At 46.0% G+C, this 23,018-nt stretch overlaps 1 protein-coding gene across 6 annotated transcripts in view; it reads right to left on the bottom strand.

Moving 5' to 3' along the window:
* Positions 1 to 23,018, bottom strand: part of Erg (ETS transcription factor ERG) — a 231,843-nt gene that overhangs the window by 45,214 nt on the left and 163,611 nt on the right. For all 6 annotated transcript variants that reach the window (XM_031364513.1, XM_031364515.1, XM_031364514.1 and 3 more), the window contains one exon: positions 11,048 to 11,265. In XM_031364513.1, the coding sequence (XP_031220373.1) occupies positions 11,048 to 11,187 (140 nt within the window). In that variant the 5' untranslated portion in view covers positions 11,188 to 11,265. The remainder of the gene's footprint in view (positions 1 to 11,047; positions 11,266 to 23,018) is intronic.

Below are 23,018 nucleotides of genomic sequence, written 5' to 3' on the forward strand. Positions count from 1 at the left end.
CCACTGGAGTGTAACTGGAGATGAGTCTCAGGTCCCACTGGAGTGTAACTGGAGATGAGTCTGAGGCCAGGTCCCACTGGAGTGTAACTGGAGATGAGTCTGAAGCTTGGTCCCACTGGAGTGTAACTGGAGATGAGTCTCAGGTCCCACTGGAGTGTAACTGGAGATGAGTCTGAGGCCCGGGTCCCACTGGAGTGTAATCCAGTCTAACCTCTCCAAAGCCCCTGCCTAGTGTGAATCAGCCAAACCACCCTACCCAGGTTTCACAGTGTGAATGGAAACAAGTCCCCACAAAAGGTATTTTTAGGTATCCAGACAAGGAGTGTATTGTCTGGCCAGCTCTGGGGTAATTTGTGGGTCTGTTTTATTTCTGAATCAGATGCAGTGGAAAAGCTGCTTCAGAGCCCATGGCCCAAGCAATGGGTGGGGCTTGAGTGATTCATGTGCGACACCAGGCTCAGCCCGAACCATACATGTCTGTCTTCTCAGCTGCGTGTTATTTTTACTCTGGCTAAATATTCTCTTACACCTGGGATGTCTGCCTCTTCTGAACAACCCCATTCCCACCCCTTTCTCAAGCAGCTGAAGGCAGAATTAATTAATCCCTAACTTGACAACAGTTCATTCTCTGTCTCCCAGAGGTAAAGGGCTTGACATTTCCCAACGAGTTTAATTATTTAAATACATGCCCCTATTTAGAGCTGAAAATGGTTCTCCGCAAGCAGTGCCTCATTTGGGTCTTGAAAACTAGAGGGAAATTCAAACTCTGTGGAGGGATTATCACTGGGGACTAGAACATTCTACAGAATGCAGCTTCTACAGTTCCACAATGAAGATCATACACAGAATCTCCACTTGGAGTTTCTTTAGCTTTGTTTGAAATTTTTCAGAAAGAAAAGAAATCACTGAGCCATCATTCTGGGGCTCTAAGGTGTGCGTGCGTGTATGTGCATGTATGTGTGTGTGTGTGCATGTGTGCACATGTGTGTGCATGTGTGTGCACATGTGCGTGCGTGTGTGTACGCATGTGTGTACACACGTGTGTGTGCGCGCGTGTGCGCGTGTCTGTGTGTGTATATACGTGTACACCCCTGTGTGTGTGCACGCGTGTGCGTCTGTGTGTATGCTTGTATGTGTGTGTGCTTGCACACATCTGTGTGTGTATGTATATGTGTATGCATGTGTGTGCCTGTGTGCATGTGTGTGTGTGCGTGCACGTGCATTCATGTGTGTGTAAGTATGTGGGTATGCATGTGTGTGCCTGTGTGCACGTGTGTGTATATATATGTGTGCTTGTGTCTGTGTGTGTCCACACATGCATGTGTGCATCTGTGTATCTCTGTGTGTCTCTATGTGTCTGTGTGTGTCTGTGTGTCTATATGTGTGCGTGTCTGTGTGTGTTTGTATGTATGTATGTATGTATGTACGCATATGTCTGTGTATGTCTCTGTGTGTGTCTGTGTGCACGCATGCATGTGTGCATCTTGTGTGTGTATCTCTGTGTGTTTCTGTGTGTGTTTGTATGTGTATCTCTGTGTATATATGTGTGTCTGTGTATATATATTTATGTGTGTCTGTCTGTGTATATATATGTATGTGTGTCTGTATATGTCTGTGTAAGTCTGTTTCTGTGTGTGCATGTGTGTGAATGTGTCTGTGTCCATTCTTATGCATGTATGTGTGTTATGTATAGTGTGCATGTGTCTGTGTGTATGTGTGTATTCCTTGTATAGGTGTGTATGCATGTGTATGTGTTATGTATGGTATGTGTGTTTGTGTGTCTATGTATGGGTCTGTGTGTATGTCTGTGTGTCTTTCGGTGTATGTGTGTCTGTTATGTGTAGTGTGTATTATGTATGCCTTGCATGTGTCTGTTTGTTTGTCTGTGTATGTGTAGTATGTATGTCTCTATGTCTGCCTGTGTGTGAGTCTGTGTGTGTGTCTGTGTGTATGTCTCTGTGTATGTAGTATGTATGTCTGTGTGTATTCCTGTGTGTGTGTATATGTGTGTCTGTGTGTGTGTTATGTATGGTGTGTGTATTATGTGTATGTCTGTGTGTATTCCTGTGTATGTGTGTGCAGTATGTGTGGTATATGTGTTGTGTTTCTGTATTTGTATTTGTGTGTCTTTCTGTATCTGTGTGATGTTATGTATATGTGAGTGCATACATGTAGAAGCCAGAGGTTGATACTGTGTGTCATTCCTCAGTCTACTTCCCTCTTGTATTTTGAGAAAGGGTCTCTCACTAGGACCGACAGCCCACCGATTAGGCTAGGCAGGCTTGTTAAGGAGACCCAGGCAGGCCCTACCGTTTCTGCCCAATCCAGGAATGAGATTAGTGGTGTGCTCTATGGTGCATGCTCAGCTTTTACACGGACTCTGGGGATCCAAGCCCAGGTCCTTGAGTTTGCACCAAAAGCACTTTGCTGAACCATCTCCTATCCCCAAGCCTTGGGTTTTTATGTTTTAAAATATATGAATTCTGATCAACTGAAAGGACTTCACTTTCAAGACAGAAGATGCCAAAGCTAGGTGCTTTCTTCCTAGCCGTTCCCTTTCAGCAGCCTAGGGAGAACACAGCCTCATGTCCCCTCTTTTACATAATGGTGCCCATAGGAACAAAGATGGCAGGAAGCTGAGGAGAAGGGAAGAAGGGAGGCGAGAAAGCAACAGCAGAGCCTCCGTGTCCTTCCATCCCAGCTCTTTGCTCATCATGCCTATGCATCACCTTTGCAGCAGTGAGCTAGCCTTCACCAAGCCATGGGGGTCCATGAAAGTAAAAGGAGCCAGTATATCAGGCCTCATCATGGCCAGCATGGGGCAGCTCCTCACTGAACTAATATGTAGAAACCCAGCGTGGTGAAATTAGCTGGACACTGGGAGAATGCTAGGATACAAGACTAGAGCCTTCATCTCATGATGAGACCAGTGTCTTTATATGAGAAAACTCCGGGGCTGGCTCAGTGGATAAAATGCTTGTCATGCAAAGGTTCAGATCCCCAGCACCCACATAAAAGATAGATAGGCATGGGTGCCTACCTGGAATCCCAGAGCTTGTGGGGCAGAGAGGGGATCCTCAAGGTAGGCTAGGTAACTGGGTGAGCTAGTTGGCAAGTTCTGGGTTCAGTGAGAGACTCAGTCTTAGTAAGTAAAGAAGAAAACAACTGAGAAAGACATCTGACACCAACCTCTGGTGCTCACAGACTGCAAACAAGCATTCTTAAAAGCAGAGAGAGAGAGAGAAAGGGAGAGAGAGACAGACAGACAGAGACAGACGCAGAGAGAGACAGAGACAGACACACAGAGGCAGATAGAGACAGAGAGACAGAGAGAGACAAAGACACATACAGAGACACACACAGAGACAGAGAGACACTGAGACAAAGACACACACGGAGAGAGACAAACAGACAGAGACACACAGAGAGACAGAAAGATACAGATAGAGGCAGACAGAGAGAGAGAGACAGAGACACAGATAGAGGCAGAAAGAGAGAGACAGAGACAGACAGAGACAGAGAGACAGAGGCAGAGAGAGACAAAGCTTGCACTCAGTCATGCAAGCATGCAACAGGAAGCTGCCCTCTGTGAACAGGAAGCAGGTGCTCACCAGACACCAAATCAGCCCGTGACCTGGCGCTGGGTTTCTCAACCTCTGGAACTAAGAGGAATACACTTCTGCTGTTTATAAGCCACCCAATCTTGGGTATTTCTGTCATAGACACCCAAGTGTACTAAGATACCCACCAATACTGTTAGGAAAAACTACTCATTGGAAAGTCTCCCAGCGCTGTGCCAGCCACAGCCTGGAGGGCAGCCGAGCTCAGTTAAGAGGCAACTTGCTTGCCAATTCAAGTCAGAGCCCTGAGGTAGAAGGGAGCAAATGCAATTAGCCCAGGAGTATCATTGCCCCCAAATAATGCCTCCAGCTCCCCAAGTCCAAGAAAGCGTATGTCTAAGCAAACCCAAGCTGGCAGAGAAGCCAGGCCTGGGGACAGCTTTAAATGTTCGCCGGGACTTACTTGCACATAAAAAGAGTTCTTTGCATTAAAAACCTGTTAGGAATGAAATACTCCAGGTACACAAAGCACCAATTCTAACACAGTGAGAGACAGGGACTGTAAATGGTGAGCATCCGAAACAGGACTTTAAAGCTTGATTTCTAGCTCAATGAGTATCCACTGAAGATCACTGTAAAAGGGTCCACCTGGGGGCAACTTGTCACATTTAAGACTTTTAGGTGCAGTGCCTGTTAGCATTCCGTCTAAGCCCCACCCCACAGGTAGGCCTGGCCCGTCTAAGCCCCACCCCACAGGTAGGCCTGGCCCGTCTAAGCCCCACCCCACAGGTAGGCCTGGCCCGTCTAAGCCCCACCCCACAGGTAGGCCTGGCCCGTCTAAGCCCCACCCCACAGGTAGGCCTGGCCCGTCTAAGCTCCACCCCACAGGTAGGCCTGGCCCGTCTAAGCTCCACCCCACAGGTAGGCCTGGCCCTGTAAAAGGGGCTGCTTGACCCCTCCTCTCTCTCTTGCTTTCTTGCTTCTTGCTCTCTTGTTCCTTCTTGCTCCCCCTCTCTTCCCATTCCCTTCTTCCTCTCTCCACATGGTCATGTCCAGCCTCCTCTCCTCTCCTCTTCTCTCCTCTCCTCTCTTCTCTTCTCCTCTCTTCCACCTCCTTTTCTTCTCCTCCCCCTCCTCTTCCTCCTCTTCCTCCTCCTTCTCTCTCTCTCTCTCTCCCTCTCTCTCTTTCTGCTTTTCTCTGTCTCTACTACTCTCTTAACTCCCCATGCCCTGAATAAACTCTATTCTATACTATACTGTCCTGTGACTGGTCCCTCAGTGGAAAGGGGTGCCTTGGCATGGGCCCACCGAGGTATCCCCTTACCCCACACCTCTCCACACCCCCATAGAACATATCCCTTCTCTCTTTATCTTTTTATAAACACACTGGTGCCCATGGGAGTCACAGTGAGGTTGAAGATGAGCACAGATAAAACAATGGTTCTGACCAGATGAGGTCAAAAGTAAATGATTTTAAAGCCTATGACACAGGAAGACATGAGATCAGGGAGAGGAGAGGCACACATCACTCACTCCCCAGAGACCCTTATGTCTCTGGCAGCAAGGAAAATGTCCCCTATGTGGGGAGGCCCAGAGGGAATGGAGGGAGACGTGAGGCTGGGGACAAGCTGCCTATAGTAGGCCGGCTTGAGCTGGTTATACAACCTCCTGAAAGTCAAAGAACTTCATCAGAAAAGCATGAGTCTAATTTAATCATGCCCTCTTACTGAGGAAACTGGACATCCTCTATCCTAAAATACCTTCTAAACTGTCGCAGTGCATTACAGAAATGCTGACCAATGGTGCTTCTAAAAGTGATCTCTCCCAGTTCCCTGCAGGACATCTCACCTTTAGCTCTGTCTTCGCGGGTCTTAGGCATTCTCTGGGTCTAGAACACCTGTTGCCAATCTTTGGAGATGTTTTTTGTCATTGTTACTTGCATGTTTTAGGCAGGGTCTCATGTAGCCCAGGTGGGTCTCAAATCTAACATGTAGCTTAGGCTGGCTTTGAACTCCTGATCCAACTACCTCTGTATCCTGAGTGCTGGGATTATAGCCACCTTGATGGTCTTGTGTAATTGTAGGGCTGGCACTCAGGACTATGTGCATGGGAGACAAACAGTTTAGCACCATCGAGCTTTATGCCTTTTGACAGACTAAATGTCCCTTAGCACTATCATCATGACAGTCAGTAGGGACAAAGCTCACAGCATGCTGCTTGGGAGTCAGGGTCCTACTTACATACTGTGAGCATGTATAATCAGATCATTTTGAAAGGGGCAGTGCCAGCTTGCTCAGTACTTAGAGACACTGGCATCCCTTGGCCTCCATCCCCAGATACCTAGGAAACTCCCAGTTGTCATACACATACACATGCACACACACACACACATTGTCAGCCTTTCAGACATTGTCAGCCTCCAACAGATTCAAAATCCCCTGTACTGGGAACACTGGTGGAGTGGGTGAAGGTTTGCTTCCACCAATGGAGGCAGGAGAACCTGACATTTTACCTGGTATTGGTCAGAGCCAAGTCACAGTGTGAAGGCTGTTGCCCAAGAGGAACTTGGGCTGTGAGCCCAGGGTGTTTCCAAGCTCTGCCCTGTCCACAGCATGCTTGGTTTGTAGTCTCCATCCTTCCTGGCTTCCTTCCTACCTCATCCTGGTAGCAGAGCACAGCACCTCCCTTTTCAGCCCGAAATGCCTCTCCCTGCCCTCTACCACTCTGCTCCTCTACAGAGCCCTGCATGGGTATCAGGGTCTCAGCCTCAACATAGGCACCAGGGAGACCTGTGGACTCTGAGTAACTCAGAGCTGTCCTTCACCAGCAAGTGTCCAGGCTGGCTCTGCACTGAAACTGACATTCTTCACAGGCATGTTTTGCAAACTCACCTCCCACTACTCCTCCTCCTGGTCACTTCATGTGGACAGCCCTCTTGTGGTCCTGCAGGATCTCTGGCTGACCACAGGGTCTTGGTACAGAGTATTTTTTTAACCTGTGTAATCTTTCTTTGTCATTGTGTCACCTTGCCTGGAACTGCCTTACTTTTCTCCTTAGCGTTTGCTCTGATCTACCCTGCTGTGTATTTTAACAAGTCAGCTGATCAAATGGTGGCCTTCTTCCTTTAGAAAAGCCAGCAGCAAAGAATTTGATTGCTACATCTTTAGAACAGTGACTGTGTATATAGTAGGTGCTTAACACACTCAGCTGAATGAGTGATTGTATATAACCACGATGTCTGAGGTCAAAGGGCCAATCAAGTGACCCACTCCCCTTTTGATGATCCTTATCACATTTCACAGGGCACACTGTTAAAGCGATGAATCACAGGGCAGGAGGTGTAGCTCAGTTGGTAGCTAACTTGCCTAACATGCATGAAGTGCTAGACTCAGTTGCTAACATGCATGAGGTGCTAGACTCAGTTGCTAACATGCATGAGGTGCTAGACTCAGTTGCCAGTACTTCATAAATCAAGTGTGCTGGCACTTCCTGTAATCCCACTCCTTCGAAGGTGGAAGCAGGAACAGCAAGAGGACAAGGCCACCCTCAGCTACATCACATAATGTCTAGCCTTTGGATACATGAGGCTCTGAATCAAGTAAATAAACAAATATTTTTAAATAGTGCACCAAAAGCATCTTACTATCCAACCACAGGCTGGAGAGAGGTGGGTCCCATGTGATTGCTCTTCCCAGGCTGCACCAAGGCAAGGCCCAGGGAACATCTTCTCTTACCTCTTTGACTCCATCAAGCACAGGGTCCTTGGGGTGAGTTCAACAGATGCTGTCCTATGCAGATGGACAGACAGACCTCCAGCACAGACCCTCGACTTGCTGAGCTGAGCTGACCTGGCTCACTGGCCCTGGACCTGGATACTGGGTTCTTGTTTCTCCCCTCTCTCAATGGTGCCCAAAGCCACCTCTCAGCCACCAGAACACCAGCGTTCCCTGCTGTGTTCCTTACACTGCAGACTTAGACCACATCTCTTGTGATTCCAGAGCCTGGGGATCTCCACAGGCTCTTGACCCCAGTTCCTGGCTCAGGACCTCATTTTGAGAGGACCACCCTAAGGAGACCATCATCTGACATGATTAATGAGTTCGTGGCTCCAAGAGGTCGGGGAACAAGCCTGGGAGTAAAGCACCAGCTTGGGACCCCAGCTCATGAAATACCAATAGCTGTGGCTCCTACGGCAAGACACCAAGGATCAAGCCATCAAGGATACATGGTACATAAACACATGGACTATTTTCAAACCATAAAAAGAACAAGATTATGTAGTTTGCAGAAAAAAACAAGATAATTGAAAATAATTGTGGTAAGTGGACAAGTCTTTCTCAGAAAGGCAGGTCACATGTTTTCTCTCTCATCTGTGGGTCTTAAAAACTTTGTACCAACATAAAACCACACATTGCACACATGACATAAAGTGTAAGTATAATTGTCCAGATTGGCAAGAGTGTGGAGGGCAAAGAAAAGGGGTGAGGGTATATGTTCAATATATCATACACATTTCTATGACTTTTAAAACAAGAGCAGAAAAGCAGAAGAAATGCCATCGCAGGTGGCAGGAAAAGGCAGTGCCCATGGCAGCTGTTGGATCTGGTTGCCTGGACCAGGGGTGCACAAAGCCAGGGAACGCAGCCTGCTGGGCAGAACCTCAGCATCTGGCAATGGCAGGCAGTTGGTGTGGCCACGCCTTAGAGTAGACTGTCTCTGGCCTCTGTGGCCAGCCTAGTGGGAGCCAGGGTACCCCACTGCAATTGGATTTGTGGGAGGCTGGCAGCTGAGGGAGACTGGTGTACCAGGGGACCCTTTGTGTACAGTGCTAGCAGCTGGTTTCAGTTTTGTACACCACCAGGCTCCCAATGTGTAAACCCCAGGGGGGTTCCTCAGAGGGAGGTCTGAGTGAAGAAGGGGGAGAAAGAGGCTTACCACTGAACCCTGAGGCTGGGACGTGATGGCCGTGTCTACAGGACAACTTAAAATTAGCTTCTGTTTACCAGCATGCTGATGGGCAAGGCCAAGCCACAGGGACTTGCCCATTGGCTCCTGCACCAGTGGCTGCTTTCTCTCTGTTGTCCATTTATTGTGTTTTATAGGCACAATGTGAATGGCTACACTGCTCACTCTGACACTTGAGTCTCATTTCAGAAGCTTGTTAGCATGGAGGACCTGCGGTTCAGCAGAATCCTGCCACACTGTCTCTCTCCCCTGTCTTCCCTCTTCTACTTTCTCCTCTGCTGGTTCCTATGCAGTTACTGATGGATGGCTAGGTTTGACCAAGAAAGCCAGAACGAGAGCGCTGTCCCATGGGGATAGAGGTGGGCCTGCTCTGGCAAGAGAAAGGCTATAAAATGCACGTCTTTCATGAAGTCCCTTCAACAGCAGGACCTAGCCATTTTCCAGAGCTAGGGTCCAGCTTTTGAAGTTGGCTTCAAAGGGTGTGCATGTATATGTGTGTGTGCACGTGTGTGTGTGTGTGTGTGTGTGTGTGTGTGTATGTGAATGTCTGCAGGAAGACTACTCTCACTCTCACTGTGTGTGTGTGTGTGTGTGTAAGAGAGAGAGAGAGAGAGAGGGAGAGAGAGAGAGAGAGAGAGAGAGAGAGAGAGAGAGAGACAGGAGATGGGCCAAGTCCTTGACAGACCTGAAGGATACAGGAATCAACACAGCCAGTCACTGAGCTCTCCTGCTGTTGCTCATCTGCAGGTGAGCCATGCCCAGTTCTAAGCTTCTAAATGCTGAGGCCCTCAGTGGGTAATGGGCATTCCTAACCCTGCCTCCTCTCCAGCAATTCTTAGTGTGGTGGTACAACCCGTATTCTCAGTACCTAGAAGCCAAAAGCAGGAAATCCTGTGTTCAAGCCCAGCCTGAATTATGTGGTGTGACTCCATCTCAAAAAAACTGCCAATCAAGCAAACAAATAAAACATCAAGCATTGATGAAAGCCAGACACACAGAAATGCCCAGCTTCTCAAGGCACGGGCCAGTGGAGGACTGCCTACCTTCTCACACAGCCCAGCAGCCATGCGCTAACAGTTCCTTGGAAGTGCCGTGATTGACACCTGTGTTAATACAGCACCAGCAGCTGGCGCAATGATTTCCAGCACTTATGAAACACGAAGCTTTAAGCATATTTAGCACTGAGGCACATGTGTAACAAAGAGGCCCTCTCATAGAGGGTGAGAAGTGTTTAGGATGTCGAGCCCAGCACTCTTGGTTTCCATCCAAACTCTGAGTCCTTTTAAGTGATTTCAGGACTGGCCAGCCAATGAATGCCTGTTCAGCGGTTCCCTCGTCCATCAAATGGGAACAGGCATCCCCCTTAGTGGTGATCAGGGGATCAGTGATCTACCCAGTATAAAGGAGTTTTATATTCGTGAAGCACAAGAAAGTGGAAACTGTTCTTAGGATCTTGTATATAAATGGAGATTGTAGGACATTTAAAATAAATCACCATGTTTTTGTCTCAGGGTTTTACATTAATTCCCCTAAGTATATACAGAATAGCATAGAAATGAATGCTACTACCCACCTCTCCCTCTCCCCCTCCCCAACCTCCTCCCCCTCCTCTTCCTATTCTCTCAGGATGTTATGCCTTTGTATATATAAAGTCTGAGGACAACCTTAAGAGTCCACCTTCACCTCGCAGCTTATTTGAGAGGGGGTCTTCTTATAGTTTGCCAATGTTTATATCAAATAAACTGGCCCACAGGCTTCCAGGGTGGCTGCATCCCGTCTCGTTGTAGGAGAGCTTCTATTACAGGCATAGGCTGCTATTCCTAGCTTTATGTAGGTTCAGGGGATTAGAACTTAAGTCCTCATGCTCAACTTTTCACCCACTGAGCAATCTCCCTAGCCCTTGCACTTCTTTTCAAACTTCTATGTAATGAAAGGTTTTGGATTGACAGGGATGATGTGGTAAGTATCCGAAGTACCAGCCACACTCACATGGCAAACTCAAAACGCAGCAGCTATGGGAGATGTCAGAAGCTTAAATGGAGACCAGAGCACTGTGCATTAAGAGGCGACAGCAACGGCAGCAACAGCAGGCTGAGACTGTGCATGGTACAAGGGAGACCTATAAGCAAAATCAAGTGGCTCGGTCAGATACTATACTGCCTGGCCACTTGCTGATACTGTGTCTCCATAGAAACATAGGATCGCCATCTCTTCCGGGCAATAAAACGCCAGAAATGAGCTCTGCTGCATGTGAGTAAGCCCCCCTTCCACTCAACCCTCACACCTGGGAAACAGAATTGAGCAGTGTGTCTTCAAAGACAGTTCTTGGTAAATACACTACTGGCTTTGCAGCCTCTGTCCTCAACCCTAACCACTGGAGTGTTAAGTTTTCCTAGAAGTGCCCCATGTTACCAGTTAGTGGCCTCACTCTTTGAGAGTCCTTGAAACAGAGCAAAAAACCTACCCTTCTCAGCAGACAGGAAGAATGGAGGTCTAGGATAGACAAGGCCAGCATTGCTTACCTGGAACCATTCACCTGACTAGGGTTGCACTCCATCTTGATGGTGACCCTGGCTGGGGGTTGAGACAGCCAGTCCTGCTGAGGGACTCTGGGACTCATCTTGGATGTCTGGCCATAGTCACTGGAAGAGGATGCGGTCATCTCTGTCTTAGCCAGGTGTGGTGTTCCGTAGGCACACTCGAATAGTGACTGGTCCTCACTCACAACTGACAAGGCCTCCTGGATGAAGAAACAGAAACGCCGACTCAGGACATCTCAGAGGACAGTGTTGTGGCGCTGAGAGTCATTTCCAACATTTAGGGAACCACACTTCACATAGTTGCAAAGGCTTGCCTTTTCACCAGAAAGGAGAAAACAAAGTTTCTTTGTTTTCTTCCTTGCACACAGCAGAAGTTGGAGCTGCCCAGCCTAGAAATGTTTAGCTGCAGGTTTCCAGCACCCTAACCCGGACTGTGCTGGGCCAGACAGTATCCACTTTAATCTCAACACAAGGAAGTTGAATTTCAAAGGTCTTAGAAGACATCCAATTGCATGTGTCATTATTTGACAAATGCAATCTATAATTCAAGCAGACAAGAGCACAGAACAGTCATGGGGATTAGAAAAAGAACTGTGAAGGCTGACACCTAGGCATCTGGTGGGACGCCCCATGCTCCAGGAGCCTCTGAGGTAGAGGTCCTCGGAAGAGTGAAGGGAGACACGACACCAAAGGAGCCTTTTTCCACTCTATGTTATTAGCTGAATAGAATTTCAAACAACGCTTCCATGATGGTGAACATCTGGATGGTAAATGAAGCAAAAAAAAAGAAATAAAGTAAAGAAAGAGAAGGAAAGAAAAGAAAGAAAAGAAGGAAGGGAAGGAGGGAGGAAGGAAGGAAGGAAGGAAGGAAGGAAGGAAGGAAGGAAGGGAGGAAGGGAGGAAGGAAGGAAGAAGGAAGGAAGAAAAGAAAAAGCTGTGAATTACCCACATGCCTCCAAATACTGGGATGTTTAAAAGATCTAGATCAGTAAAGAGCTAGCTTGTGCACTCTCCACCCTCCCCCGCCCCCTGATATTTTTATTATTTTGTGAGAAGAAAACAGAAAATTGTCCCAATGGGGACATTCTTCTCTGCTTAAGCAGGTGGTGAGCCCACCTTCTGCTCAGAGTCTATGGCAAACCAGCAAAGGCAAGCCTGACCTAGAAATTTCAGCTACTTGATTGATACATTGTATAGCTGCCGCATGTAATTATGAAACAATCTGACTTTAGTTTCTAGAACAAGGAAAAAGTCCCTCCATGATAGAATTCATAACTGTGTCTGTTTCCATCCTTAGGCCTGTCCAGCACCATTATCAACTAATGAGAAGGCCAAAGATTCCCCCCTCAGTGTGTGTGCGTGCACATACACACACACACACACACACACACACACACACACACACACACGGGAGAGTGCACACACATGCACCATGGATTGATTGAAGGCATCTTTCTAAATTGTTCTTCATCTTAATTTTGAGGCAGGTTCTCTTTCTGAACTCAGAGCTAACTAGTTAGTTTGATTTCCTAGTGAATGAGCATCTCAGAATGCTCCTGTCTCTACCTCAAAGTACAGGGATTACAGGTGCCTGGATTTTACATGGGTGCTAGAAATATGGATTCAAGTCTTGATGCTTCTATGACTAGCACTTTGGCCACTTAGCCATCTCCCCAGCCCTAGGTATTTCTTTTTAATTGAACTTGGAAGCTGGTGGAGAGGTGGAGGAAAGGCCACAGAAACCTTTGTCATCATGATCCAGCCGGTGGGGCTGAGCTAACTGTGGGAAAGCTGATCAAGACAATCGAGGGGCTTTGTGAAGTTGCACTCTCATGTGCTATCACACCTGCTTGCCGACTCTTGATCTCACTGGGAAGTGTGTCCACATTGGCAACCTGTTCTCATTCTTCAGGTGGACCTTAACGTGAATAGATCTGCTCGCCATCAGTAGGGAAGTTTTACACAGCCCCCTACTGAAGATGAAGTCCCACCAGGCATATCAAAACCATAACAACTTTTCACAAGACCTCTCCTCCATCCTGGCTCATTCCACGTGTATTTCACTACTCCATTTCATCCCTGAGGACCCAGAATCTCTGTTTGCTGAATACACTAGCTTCCTTGACTGACTGTGCTGTGTCAATGCCTAAGAGGCCGGTGACTCAATGCAGTAGCAGGTGTCTGCACACAGATAAAGCTCACCCGTGGCTTCAGTCTGTGGCAGCTCTGTGCCACTTTAGAAAACACCATGGCTGGAGTTTAAACAGAAGCTGAATGGTGTGTTGTGTCAGCCAGAAAGCCAGAGGCAAGCACATAACGCTGTGGGCTTCTTACCTATGCCACACAACCATATCCACACACAGGTGGTGAAGGTGCAACCCACTAAGATGGGGGTTTCAGTGGCATCTTAGATGTCAGGGAGTGTGAATTATTAAGCCAGTCTCCTGTTCCATGTATGATGGATGTATGAGTTAAGGACTCTAATCTCAGAGCTGTGGATCTAAGAGGTCCCTCAAAGCCTAATAAACTACTGAAGCTCGGCTAATGCACCTTGAATGTTTTTTATGGGCAGTTCCCCATCCCCTGCAATGGTCATGTAGATGGTTTGCACATTCAGAACAGACAGCAAGGCTGGCAGCTACCCCCACCCCTTGCTGGGCACAAGGACTCAAGCAAGGCATGTGGAGAATAGCATACTGTGGAATGTTATCCTTGGCTCTTTGATGAGAAGATTCATGAATAAATAGTGATTTATATCAGAAAGTGGCAAAAACAGGTTATACAGAAAGGATGGGCAAGATGGGAGGTAGCATATTAAAAAAAATATAGAGGTCTTGAAAAGCAACAAAAGAAACAGTAACTTAATTTTTTTTTATTCTCAAGATAAAGTAAGATATTCTTGTAAACAAAGCCATTGGGGAAATAAATGAGGTACAGGATTGGTGGGGGAGAACTGAATAGCCCGGCTGAAATGAGGGCTAAGTGTGTGCGAGTGGAAAGGAAGCCTCTCACATCTGGCAAAGTATAATTTCAACACATAACCATGTGTTTCTAAAGAAAGAAATCAAAGTTAATTGAAATCGATATAAGTGGGGAAAGCCTTTAAATGCTAGCGATAAGAAGGGCACACTCCCTTTCTTCTCTCAGAACATTCTTCTCCAGGTCCGCACTGTATAAAATGAGGAAACCACTCTGCTGCTTTGTTTTATGAGAGGAAGGGTTCTAAAAAGATTGAAGCTTTCAGATAACTGCTTCAAAGGGGGTAAAATATAGACTTTGTTCTAAATAGAAGTCCAAAAATGCCCCTTAAATAATATGTACACACACACTTTCACTCTAGAGCACACATACTCTACAACACACATGACACACAGAAATACATACTGCATACACACATTCATACACACATAAGCACTCACACATGCACACACATACATACATACAGCACGCACACTCTACAACATAAATGACACACACATGACACACAGAGATACTCTGCATACATACACACATAAACACTCACACACACACACACTTTATAGCACACACATTCTACAGCATGAATCATACACACATGACACACAGAGATACACACTGCATACACACACTCATGTACATACATGTCACACACACACAAACACTCACATGCGCATACACACATGCCCCAGTAAGATTAACAAAACCCAAAACAGCTGAGAAGTAAATTCTGAGCCCTGGGTCACTGAACTTAGCTTCTAGAAGACAAGCCAGCCACAGACCCAAAGAACTTTGTTCCCAGTTCAATTCCATACGCAACCTTCATTATTTGCTTTGCGAGTCAGAACCGTAAGACACAGCCCTGTACATCACTCAGCATCTCCCTGCCAGACAGTCAGTTCTAGCACTTCAAAGAGAGTGGAGAACTGAGCCTGACTGGTCAACACCAGAAGGGAGAACTGAGTGGGGCCCAGGAACGAGGGTATCCTCCAACCCTGGGGAGATTCTCTGACCTTGGCTTTAGATGTCCCTGCTTCCTGGCTGCCTTCTTCTTAGCACCATCTTGCCTGCCCACTATCTTGCCTGCCTACCTGCCCAGATGTCTGTCTGAGGAGCCTTAGATAACATGGATATGGCTATTTCTTTGCACCCTTCAGCCCCAGGGCTTGGCAGAGGTTGGAGTTTCTTCTGAACCCAAAATTCAGCAGCAGTCAAAATCTGGCAAAAATACGGACCAATAATTTAATATTCACGCCTCTGCATTGCTATAAAAAGGCAGGCACTTTAGATCAACATGTGCCAGTGTGTGGAGATGTTTGCTCTGTTGCTCCAGGAAAGTTGGGGTAGTCTGAGGTGGCTGGTGGCTGCCTCCCAAGGCCATTTTATGATCTTAAAAGCAGCCTATAAATTCTAACTAAACTGTCCCCAGGAAAAAAAAAAGGTGCTGCTGTGTTAACAGCCAGATGGTTAATCTTCCCTGAGTACATCTTCACTTTGGTCCTGATCCTGGGATAGCTATCAAGGAAAGGAACAGTTCAGAAATAGGAAAGGAATTGCTAGGTCATATTATATACTACAATATATACATATTGAAACGAGTTTATATGTTCAAGAAATTGAATTTGGATACTAAAGAAATCTTCCAAAATAGTTCCATCAAGAAACAAAAAGAAAAAAAACTTGACACTTGAGATGCTTACTGACCCTTCCAAGGGAACGACTTCAGGGTGGAGTGGGAGAAGGGTGGGGGAGGGGAGACTGCCTGCTCTGCAAGCATAAAGGCTGCGTTTGGACTCTCTCAATACTTGCATAAAAAGCCAGGAGTGGTGATACACGTGCCCAAACCCAGCTCTGAGCATGTGGAGATGAGAGTCCCCCTGGGGCTTTGACGCAATTAAAGAAGAACAGACACTGACTTCTGCTGGCCTCCACATTAGAGAGATAGACAGACAGACAGACACATTCACACAGACACACACACACAGAGAAAGAGAGACAGAGATACAGAGAGATACACACACACAAGAAGAGACAGAGAGAAAGATGGACAGACAGACAGGCATATATACACATAAACACAGAGATAGACAGACACACAGAGAGACAGAGAGCGATGGACAGACAGACAGACAGATACACACACATACACACAGAGACAGAGAGACAAAGAGATGGATAGACAGACACACACACCACACATACATATACAGAGACAGACATATATAGAGACACACAGAGGCAGACAGAGACAGAAACAGACAGACATGCACAGAGATACACACAGAGACATAAACACACAGAGACACATGCACACAGACACATGCACACACACACACACACACACACACACACACACACGCACTCACACACCTTTCACAAACTCGATGCTTTTCTGTAATAGATGACTGACTGCCTTTTTAGGCCCATTTCACTGAACACTAAACAAGCAGGGTCTTGGCCCAAGTTTGTTTCCAATTTGTGATTGCTAAGGTCCATGAAAATACTCCGTTATTCATACAGAGAATCCACCACACTTAAGTTTGCTTAAAGACCTGGAAATGCTGAAGTGTTGACAGTGCTCATAGAATGACCAGCTGTGTCACACAAGGATTGGTGAGAAGAAATGACATCCACTCTTTTGAAAGCTTGGAAAGCTCGAAAGACATCCAGCCATCAACCTCTGGAGAAGCAGATTCCAAAACCACCTCAAGTGCCCTCGAGGCTTATGGGAAGTCATGATTTGATAATAAGCCCGTCTAGCACAGGAGCCATCCACCCTGAAATCCAGTCTCATTTTCACCAATAGCAGCTTGTCTGTCTGAGCTCCCATCCCATAATATTCCAGTATAGAACTGTTCCTTGCATCCCCTCACACTAACTATGCAGCCTCCTCCATTGCTGAAATATCATTTGACCATGTTCACAAACACGGTCAAAACAGAATAAAACAGAACACTTCATACAACAGACTCTTGATTAAGCTACATCATTTCCACAGTTTCCCAGCTCTGGATGCCAACTGTGTCTTAGCATGAGTCATGTCCAGTGCTTCAACCATCATGGCTTCTGCTCAAAGGGAATGCAACAGAACACTGTGTGTAATCGTGGGTGACATATCTGAGGTATGGGACAGAATCCCTCAGCTTCACAAAGTCCCTTAAGCTTAGTCACCATTCTTGCCCACAGATAGAAACAAGGTTTTGGAAAGAGGTCTAGTGTTCACCATAAGAGTGATATAGAAACTGGACCTATGCACTGTGGATAGGATTATTCCCCAAAGCTGAGCACTAGCCTCTGTCTAGCCGCCATCAGAACCAAGATGCTGAATGGAGGCAGAACATAGCAGAGTCCTTAAATGCCCTATCTTATAATATTTTAAGTCCAGTTACTTATTTGTGGGTTAGTTACATGTGCTCCCTCACACAAAACATATGTGAAGGGCTGAGGCAGTTCTCTCCTTTTATGATGAGAGTCTGGCGGTTTGTACTGGCTCCACCCAGGAAGTGGCTATTGGAAGGTGTGGCCTTGTTGGAGTGGGTGTGGTCCTGCTGGAGTAGGTGTGTCACTGTGGGCGTGGGCTTAAGACCCTCATCCTAGCTGCCTGGAAGCCAGTATTCTGCTAGCAGCCTTCAGATGATGATGTAGAACTTTTAGCTCCTCCTGCACCATGCCTGCCTGGATGCTGCCATGCTCCTGCCTTGATGATACTGGACTGAACCTCTGAACCTGTAAGCCAGCCACAGTTAAGTGTTGTCCTTATAAGAGTTGCCTTGGTCATGGTGTTTTACAGCAGTAAAACCAAAGGCAGAAATTGGTACCAGGCATGGGGTATTGATGTGATAGGCCTAATTATGTTTTTTGGTTTTGTTTGTTTGTTTGTTTGTTTGTTTTTTGTTTTTTTGTTTTTTTGTTTTTAATGTGGATTTGAGGACTTTGGATTTACAAATGAGTGAAATGCTTTAAATGGGGCTTAATGGGGCATCCTAGTAGGAAGATGGAAGTTTTGTTGCTGAGAGTGATTTGAACTGGGGACGGAGCTCAGGTCGTCAGTTTTGATGCAACCCCCCACTAGGCCCTATCATCAGCCCTGTCTTGAAGATAAGAAACAGAACAACCTAGATAAAGAAGGTCTGGGAGAGAGCAGATGATAAAAAATAAAAGAAAGAGAGGATTTACGCCTAGAATACTACAGGCTTGAAAGAATAGACAGGGGAAATGAAGAGTCTCTTAAAAGCCAGTAAGGAACCATGTAAGTACACACTCTTGCACATGTCCACTGGATTCTCAGTAATGGGTCCTGACCTACTGCTTATTTCTTAAGTGATACTTTACACCAACAAATCTGATCTTTTCTTGGATAATCCTAATTATTCATACCCAAAGACTGGGGCACATGTTGCACATTTATTGCAGATAGATGTCTGCCATTTTTAAACAAATAATTTGTGGAAAATGAGGGCAGATGGGGATTGTAGTTATGTGTATGTCAGAGCCAGTGCCCATGGGAGAACTTTAATAGGATTAAATGCATCTAATGATACAACAAACACATTTCCTAGGCTATCTGTGGCCCTATTATTTGTGTCTTCTTTCTTACCAAGACAAGGTACATACAGTAGATGCTTCTGGAAAGTTTAAGCCCTTATTATATCTACAGGGGAAGCATTGTAAACAAAACAGTCAACACACTTTGGGATGGCCCCACCATGGCCAACAGCATCACAACTCTAAGTCTGTAGGGAATGTCATTTTTAGTGTGTGTGTGTCCCTGAATGCACATGTGTATGCATGCACATGTGCATGTGTGCACACAGAGCTCGGTGTCTAACTGAGATATCAGTCCCCAGGTACCATCCATGTTTAGTCTGGCGGCCTTTCTTTTCCTCCCAGTTAGGGTCTCTTACTGCCTAGAATTCACCAGTTAGGCTAAGCTGACACCAGGGATTGATGGCCAGCCTCTGCCTCTCCAGCACCAGACTGAAAGCTCTTCTTGTCACTATGCCTAGCTTTTTTTTTTTTTTTAAAACACAGATTCTGGGAACTGAGCTTAGTGCCCCATGAAAGAAGCAATCACCTGTGGGCCAGGCTGTCTCCCCACTCTTCATGCATTCTTACAGTTCAGACACTGGGAACCCTTCCTTGCCTTCCAATAAATCGTGTAATTATAAACACACAAGAGCCAAGCTCTGTAAGATGGAAGATGCCTGTGATGAGGCCTGGCCCCCTGTTCCCCTTGATGTTCTTTCTTCCCTCTTCAGTCCTTCAGAGAAGAAGCCGGAGCATCACATGCTGAACGCAGCATCTTGCTTTCTGCTCACATTTTTCTAATTTAACACATTGCTATTTTAGTTCTCTAAATACACACACACACACACACACACACACACACACACATACATATACATATACACATGTGTATATGTATATATATGTATAATAAGATTTGGATTAACCTCAAAGGGAAATGTATGTAGGCAAAACTAAGTCCATCTAACAGTGTTCCCTCCAGTATGGCGTTGCTTCAGTATCCAACAATTTACAATTTGTAATACCGGCCCAGCACTAAGGGACTAAGAGCCAGGACTGCCATAGAAACAGAGACAGAGACAGAGACACAGACAGACAGGCAGACACACACACAAAGACACAGCGATACACAGACACACACAGAGATACACATACATGCACAGGCACACATACACACACACACACCACACACACAGACAGAGAGAGACAGACACACAGAGGAATACACAGAGACACACATACACAGGCACAGAGAGGGACAGAGAGATACACAAAGGCACACAGAAACACACACACATACACAGACACGTACCTGAGGGCTTACACAGTGAAGTACACATATGGATGCATACACGTATGCAAGTACATGAATTAACAAATACAAGGGCATATACAGCTGTTTATCTTCATTAACAGATGGAGCATTCCTTAAGATGGCCGCTGAGACGTCACCTCAGTAGCACAGAGCTGGAAGTCTTCCCTTCCCTCCATTTCCTGTTTCCTCTCTCTAGAAGATATTTACCCTTGACCTCTCCCTATATCTTCAAAGCGGACCTCGAGCAGATCCTTCCTGTGGATGCCCACACCCAGTTCCATCTTGTTTCGAGTTCTCTGGATTTCAGCTCACAATGTTCTAGGGTTTGGGGGCTTTTGTTTGTTTGTTTGGCTGGTTGGTTGGTTGTTTTGCCAAATGCCTGCAGCCCCAGCACTGGGGAAGCTGAGGCAGTAGGATAGTGCGAGTCTCAAGCCTGAGCTACATAGACAGACTTTAAATAAATAAATAAATAAATAAATAAATAAATGATCAAATAAAGCTACATAGACGGACTTTAAATAAAAAAATAAGCAAACTAGCAAAACTTACTAAATAAAACATAAACACCTTCCCCCCCACACACACATACCATGTGCTTCTAGCATCAAACCAGCTTCCTGACATGACCACTAGCTGCTGCCCATACTAACCATAGGACAGGTCGGGGCATGGTATTGAAGCTCCTTCACCATGCTACCAGTGGAGTGCACACGGGTCTGGCCAACGAGGATGAGTGAATAAATGGGTGTAAAGGAAAAGTGGCATTTTCCTTCTCATATTATTATTAAGGACATGAATGTGCAAAGCTGCTCTAAAGTCTCGGAGGCTAAGAAATCTGAACTGAAGAAGTCTGCAGGGGAAACAAAGCTTCTGAGAAAACGAACTTCACAGAACAAGGAGAGAAGGCATCCGTCAGGAAGCAAAAAGCCTAAAATCATGAAAAAATGGAACTTTGTGGAAAACCCACAGAGAATGTTCCACATGATACAAGAGACCCCAGTGTGCCTTGGGAACTTAAGAAATCCAACCAACACAATGTGAAAGTCGTTTTTCCTCTGTGTTTGCTTAGCGGTGTGCAGGCTGCCCTCAGTGGGGAATAGAAGGGACCAGGGACAGCCGCTTGGCAAAAGTCAGCAAGCCTCTTGAAGGGAAGGCTGGAAAGCCACTCTCATGCAACCTGATCATCTAAAGTACGGAAGTGCCGCACGGTGCCCAATTATCATGTACAATCTCTGTGTCTTACAGATAAGTTAAAAATAAGGCTACTTCAAAAAAGTATGCAAATGAATTTCCATAAAGAAGGAAGAATAATGAGGCTGGAGAGATAGCTCAGTGGTTAAGAGCACTGACTGCTCTTCCAGAGGTTCTGAGTTCAATTCCCAGCAACCTCATGTTGGCTCACAACCATCTGTAATGGGATCCAATGACCTCTTCTGGTGTGTCTGAAGACAGCAGCAGTGTACTCATATACATACAATAAATAAATAAATCTTTAAAAAAAAGAAAATTAGTTCTAGAAGAAGGAAGAACGTTGTCTGTGGGGAAATGGATACAAAAAGATCCTATTAAGTGAATGAAGCCAGTGTAACAAAGACAACTCTCTAATGCTCGTTCTCAGTTGTGGTCTTAGAGTATACACATAGATAAGGCCACATGTAGATATAAGAGCAGAGGTAAACAGAGTACACAGGGGCAGGGTGAGAGGAATAAGGAAAGGAAGCGTTTGGAGGTGCACTGGGCAATACCCTAAACATACAATATTCTAAAGCAAAACAAAACCAAAACAAACGATTCTCTATTCAAAAAAAAAAAACCTAAAATATTTGATGATAATAAGTTCTTTCCTTTTTACCTACAAAGCACTCGCCAGTGTGGGAACATGAGTCAGAAGGAGTGTAAAGAATTGGGTCTTGTCCCTCCAGCTCTGCCTGCGTGCAGGGCTGTCTGGACCCCTCCTAACCAATGTTTGTTTCTGTCTTTGTTTACTAAACAGTCAGCAGGTCACCCAGAGAACAGCCATACTGAAGTCTCCACTTTGATCTGGTTTCTAGCAATTCCCTTTACGTGAAGAGATGGTGTTGATTGAGTTTTTACTTTGTTCGGAAACAAGATCTCATGGAGTCTTGACAGATTCACTACATAGCAGAGGAAAGACGACCTTCATCTGATCTTCCTGCCTCCACCCCTCCAGTGTTAAGATTACAGGCCTGTGTTAGATGGCCATTTTCTTATTAACTACCCAAGAATTTCCCACATGCATGTACTGCGTTGTTATCAACCCTCCCTCAATGACTCTCATGGCCCCTCTCAAGTTTCCTTCCCAGCACCCTCTGCTCATGTTTAAGCCCTTCCTGCTGTTTCTGTGCCATAGGAGTATCTGCTGCAACATGGACTGGCTTTCCGGGCTCCCTAGTGCTTCTTGTGTTCCAGGCAAGGCCTCTACCTGTGGGGCTACTTCCCTAGCCCCATTATTTGGTTATTTTTGTTTTTAGTTATTAACACCTAAACACAGGAGTACCAGATGTACCAGAAAACAAGAGCTGGCTTTATAGAACCGAGAAGTCCTGGCCCTCAGGTGGGCGAGGAACACCCCGTTTGGAGATAGGTCTGCTACCCCTGTCAATTCTCAAATCCTTCATCCTCTTCCATGTCTGAGCTTTCTGGGAATTGGTTGGAAACACAGTCTGGGAAAGTCTGAGTCAGAACCCTGGGATAAGAATGTCCTCCAGGCACCGGGCAGTGGTGGCACACACCTTTAATCCCAGCACTTGGGAGGCAGAGACAGACAGATTTCTGAGTTCAAGGCCAGCCTGGTCTATAGAGTGAGTTCCAGGACAGCTAGGGCTGCACAGAGAAACCCTGTCTCTGGAAAAAAAGAAAAAAAGAAAAAAAAGAAAAGAAAGTCCTCTAGGAAGTTACAAGGAACACACTGAAATCCACCCCGCTCAGCTTGCTCTTTTCTGCGTCTCAATTCTTCGACTTCAGAGGTAGTGCAGGTCACAGCTAACCAGCTCTCCGTGGGTCGAGTGAGTTACTACGTGTAAAAATTTTATAAGCCTGAAAATATGCAAATTATTATCCTATCTGAGCAAGCTGACATTACTGACTCGATGGCCTCACACAGTGGGAAGCAGA

Source organism: Mastomys coucha, unplaced genomic scaffold (assembly GCF_008632895.1).
Source record: "Mastomys coucha isolate ucsf_1 unplaced genomic scaffold, UCSF_Mcou_1 pScaffold12, whole genome shotgun sequence".
NCBI classification, from domain to species: Eukaryota; Metazoa; Chordata; class Mammalia; order Rodentia; family Muridae; genus Mastomys; species Mastomys coucha.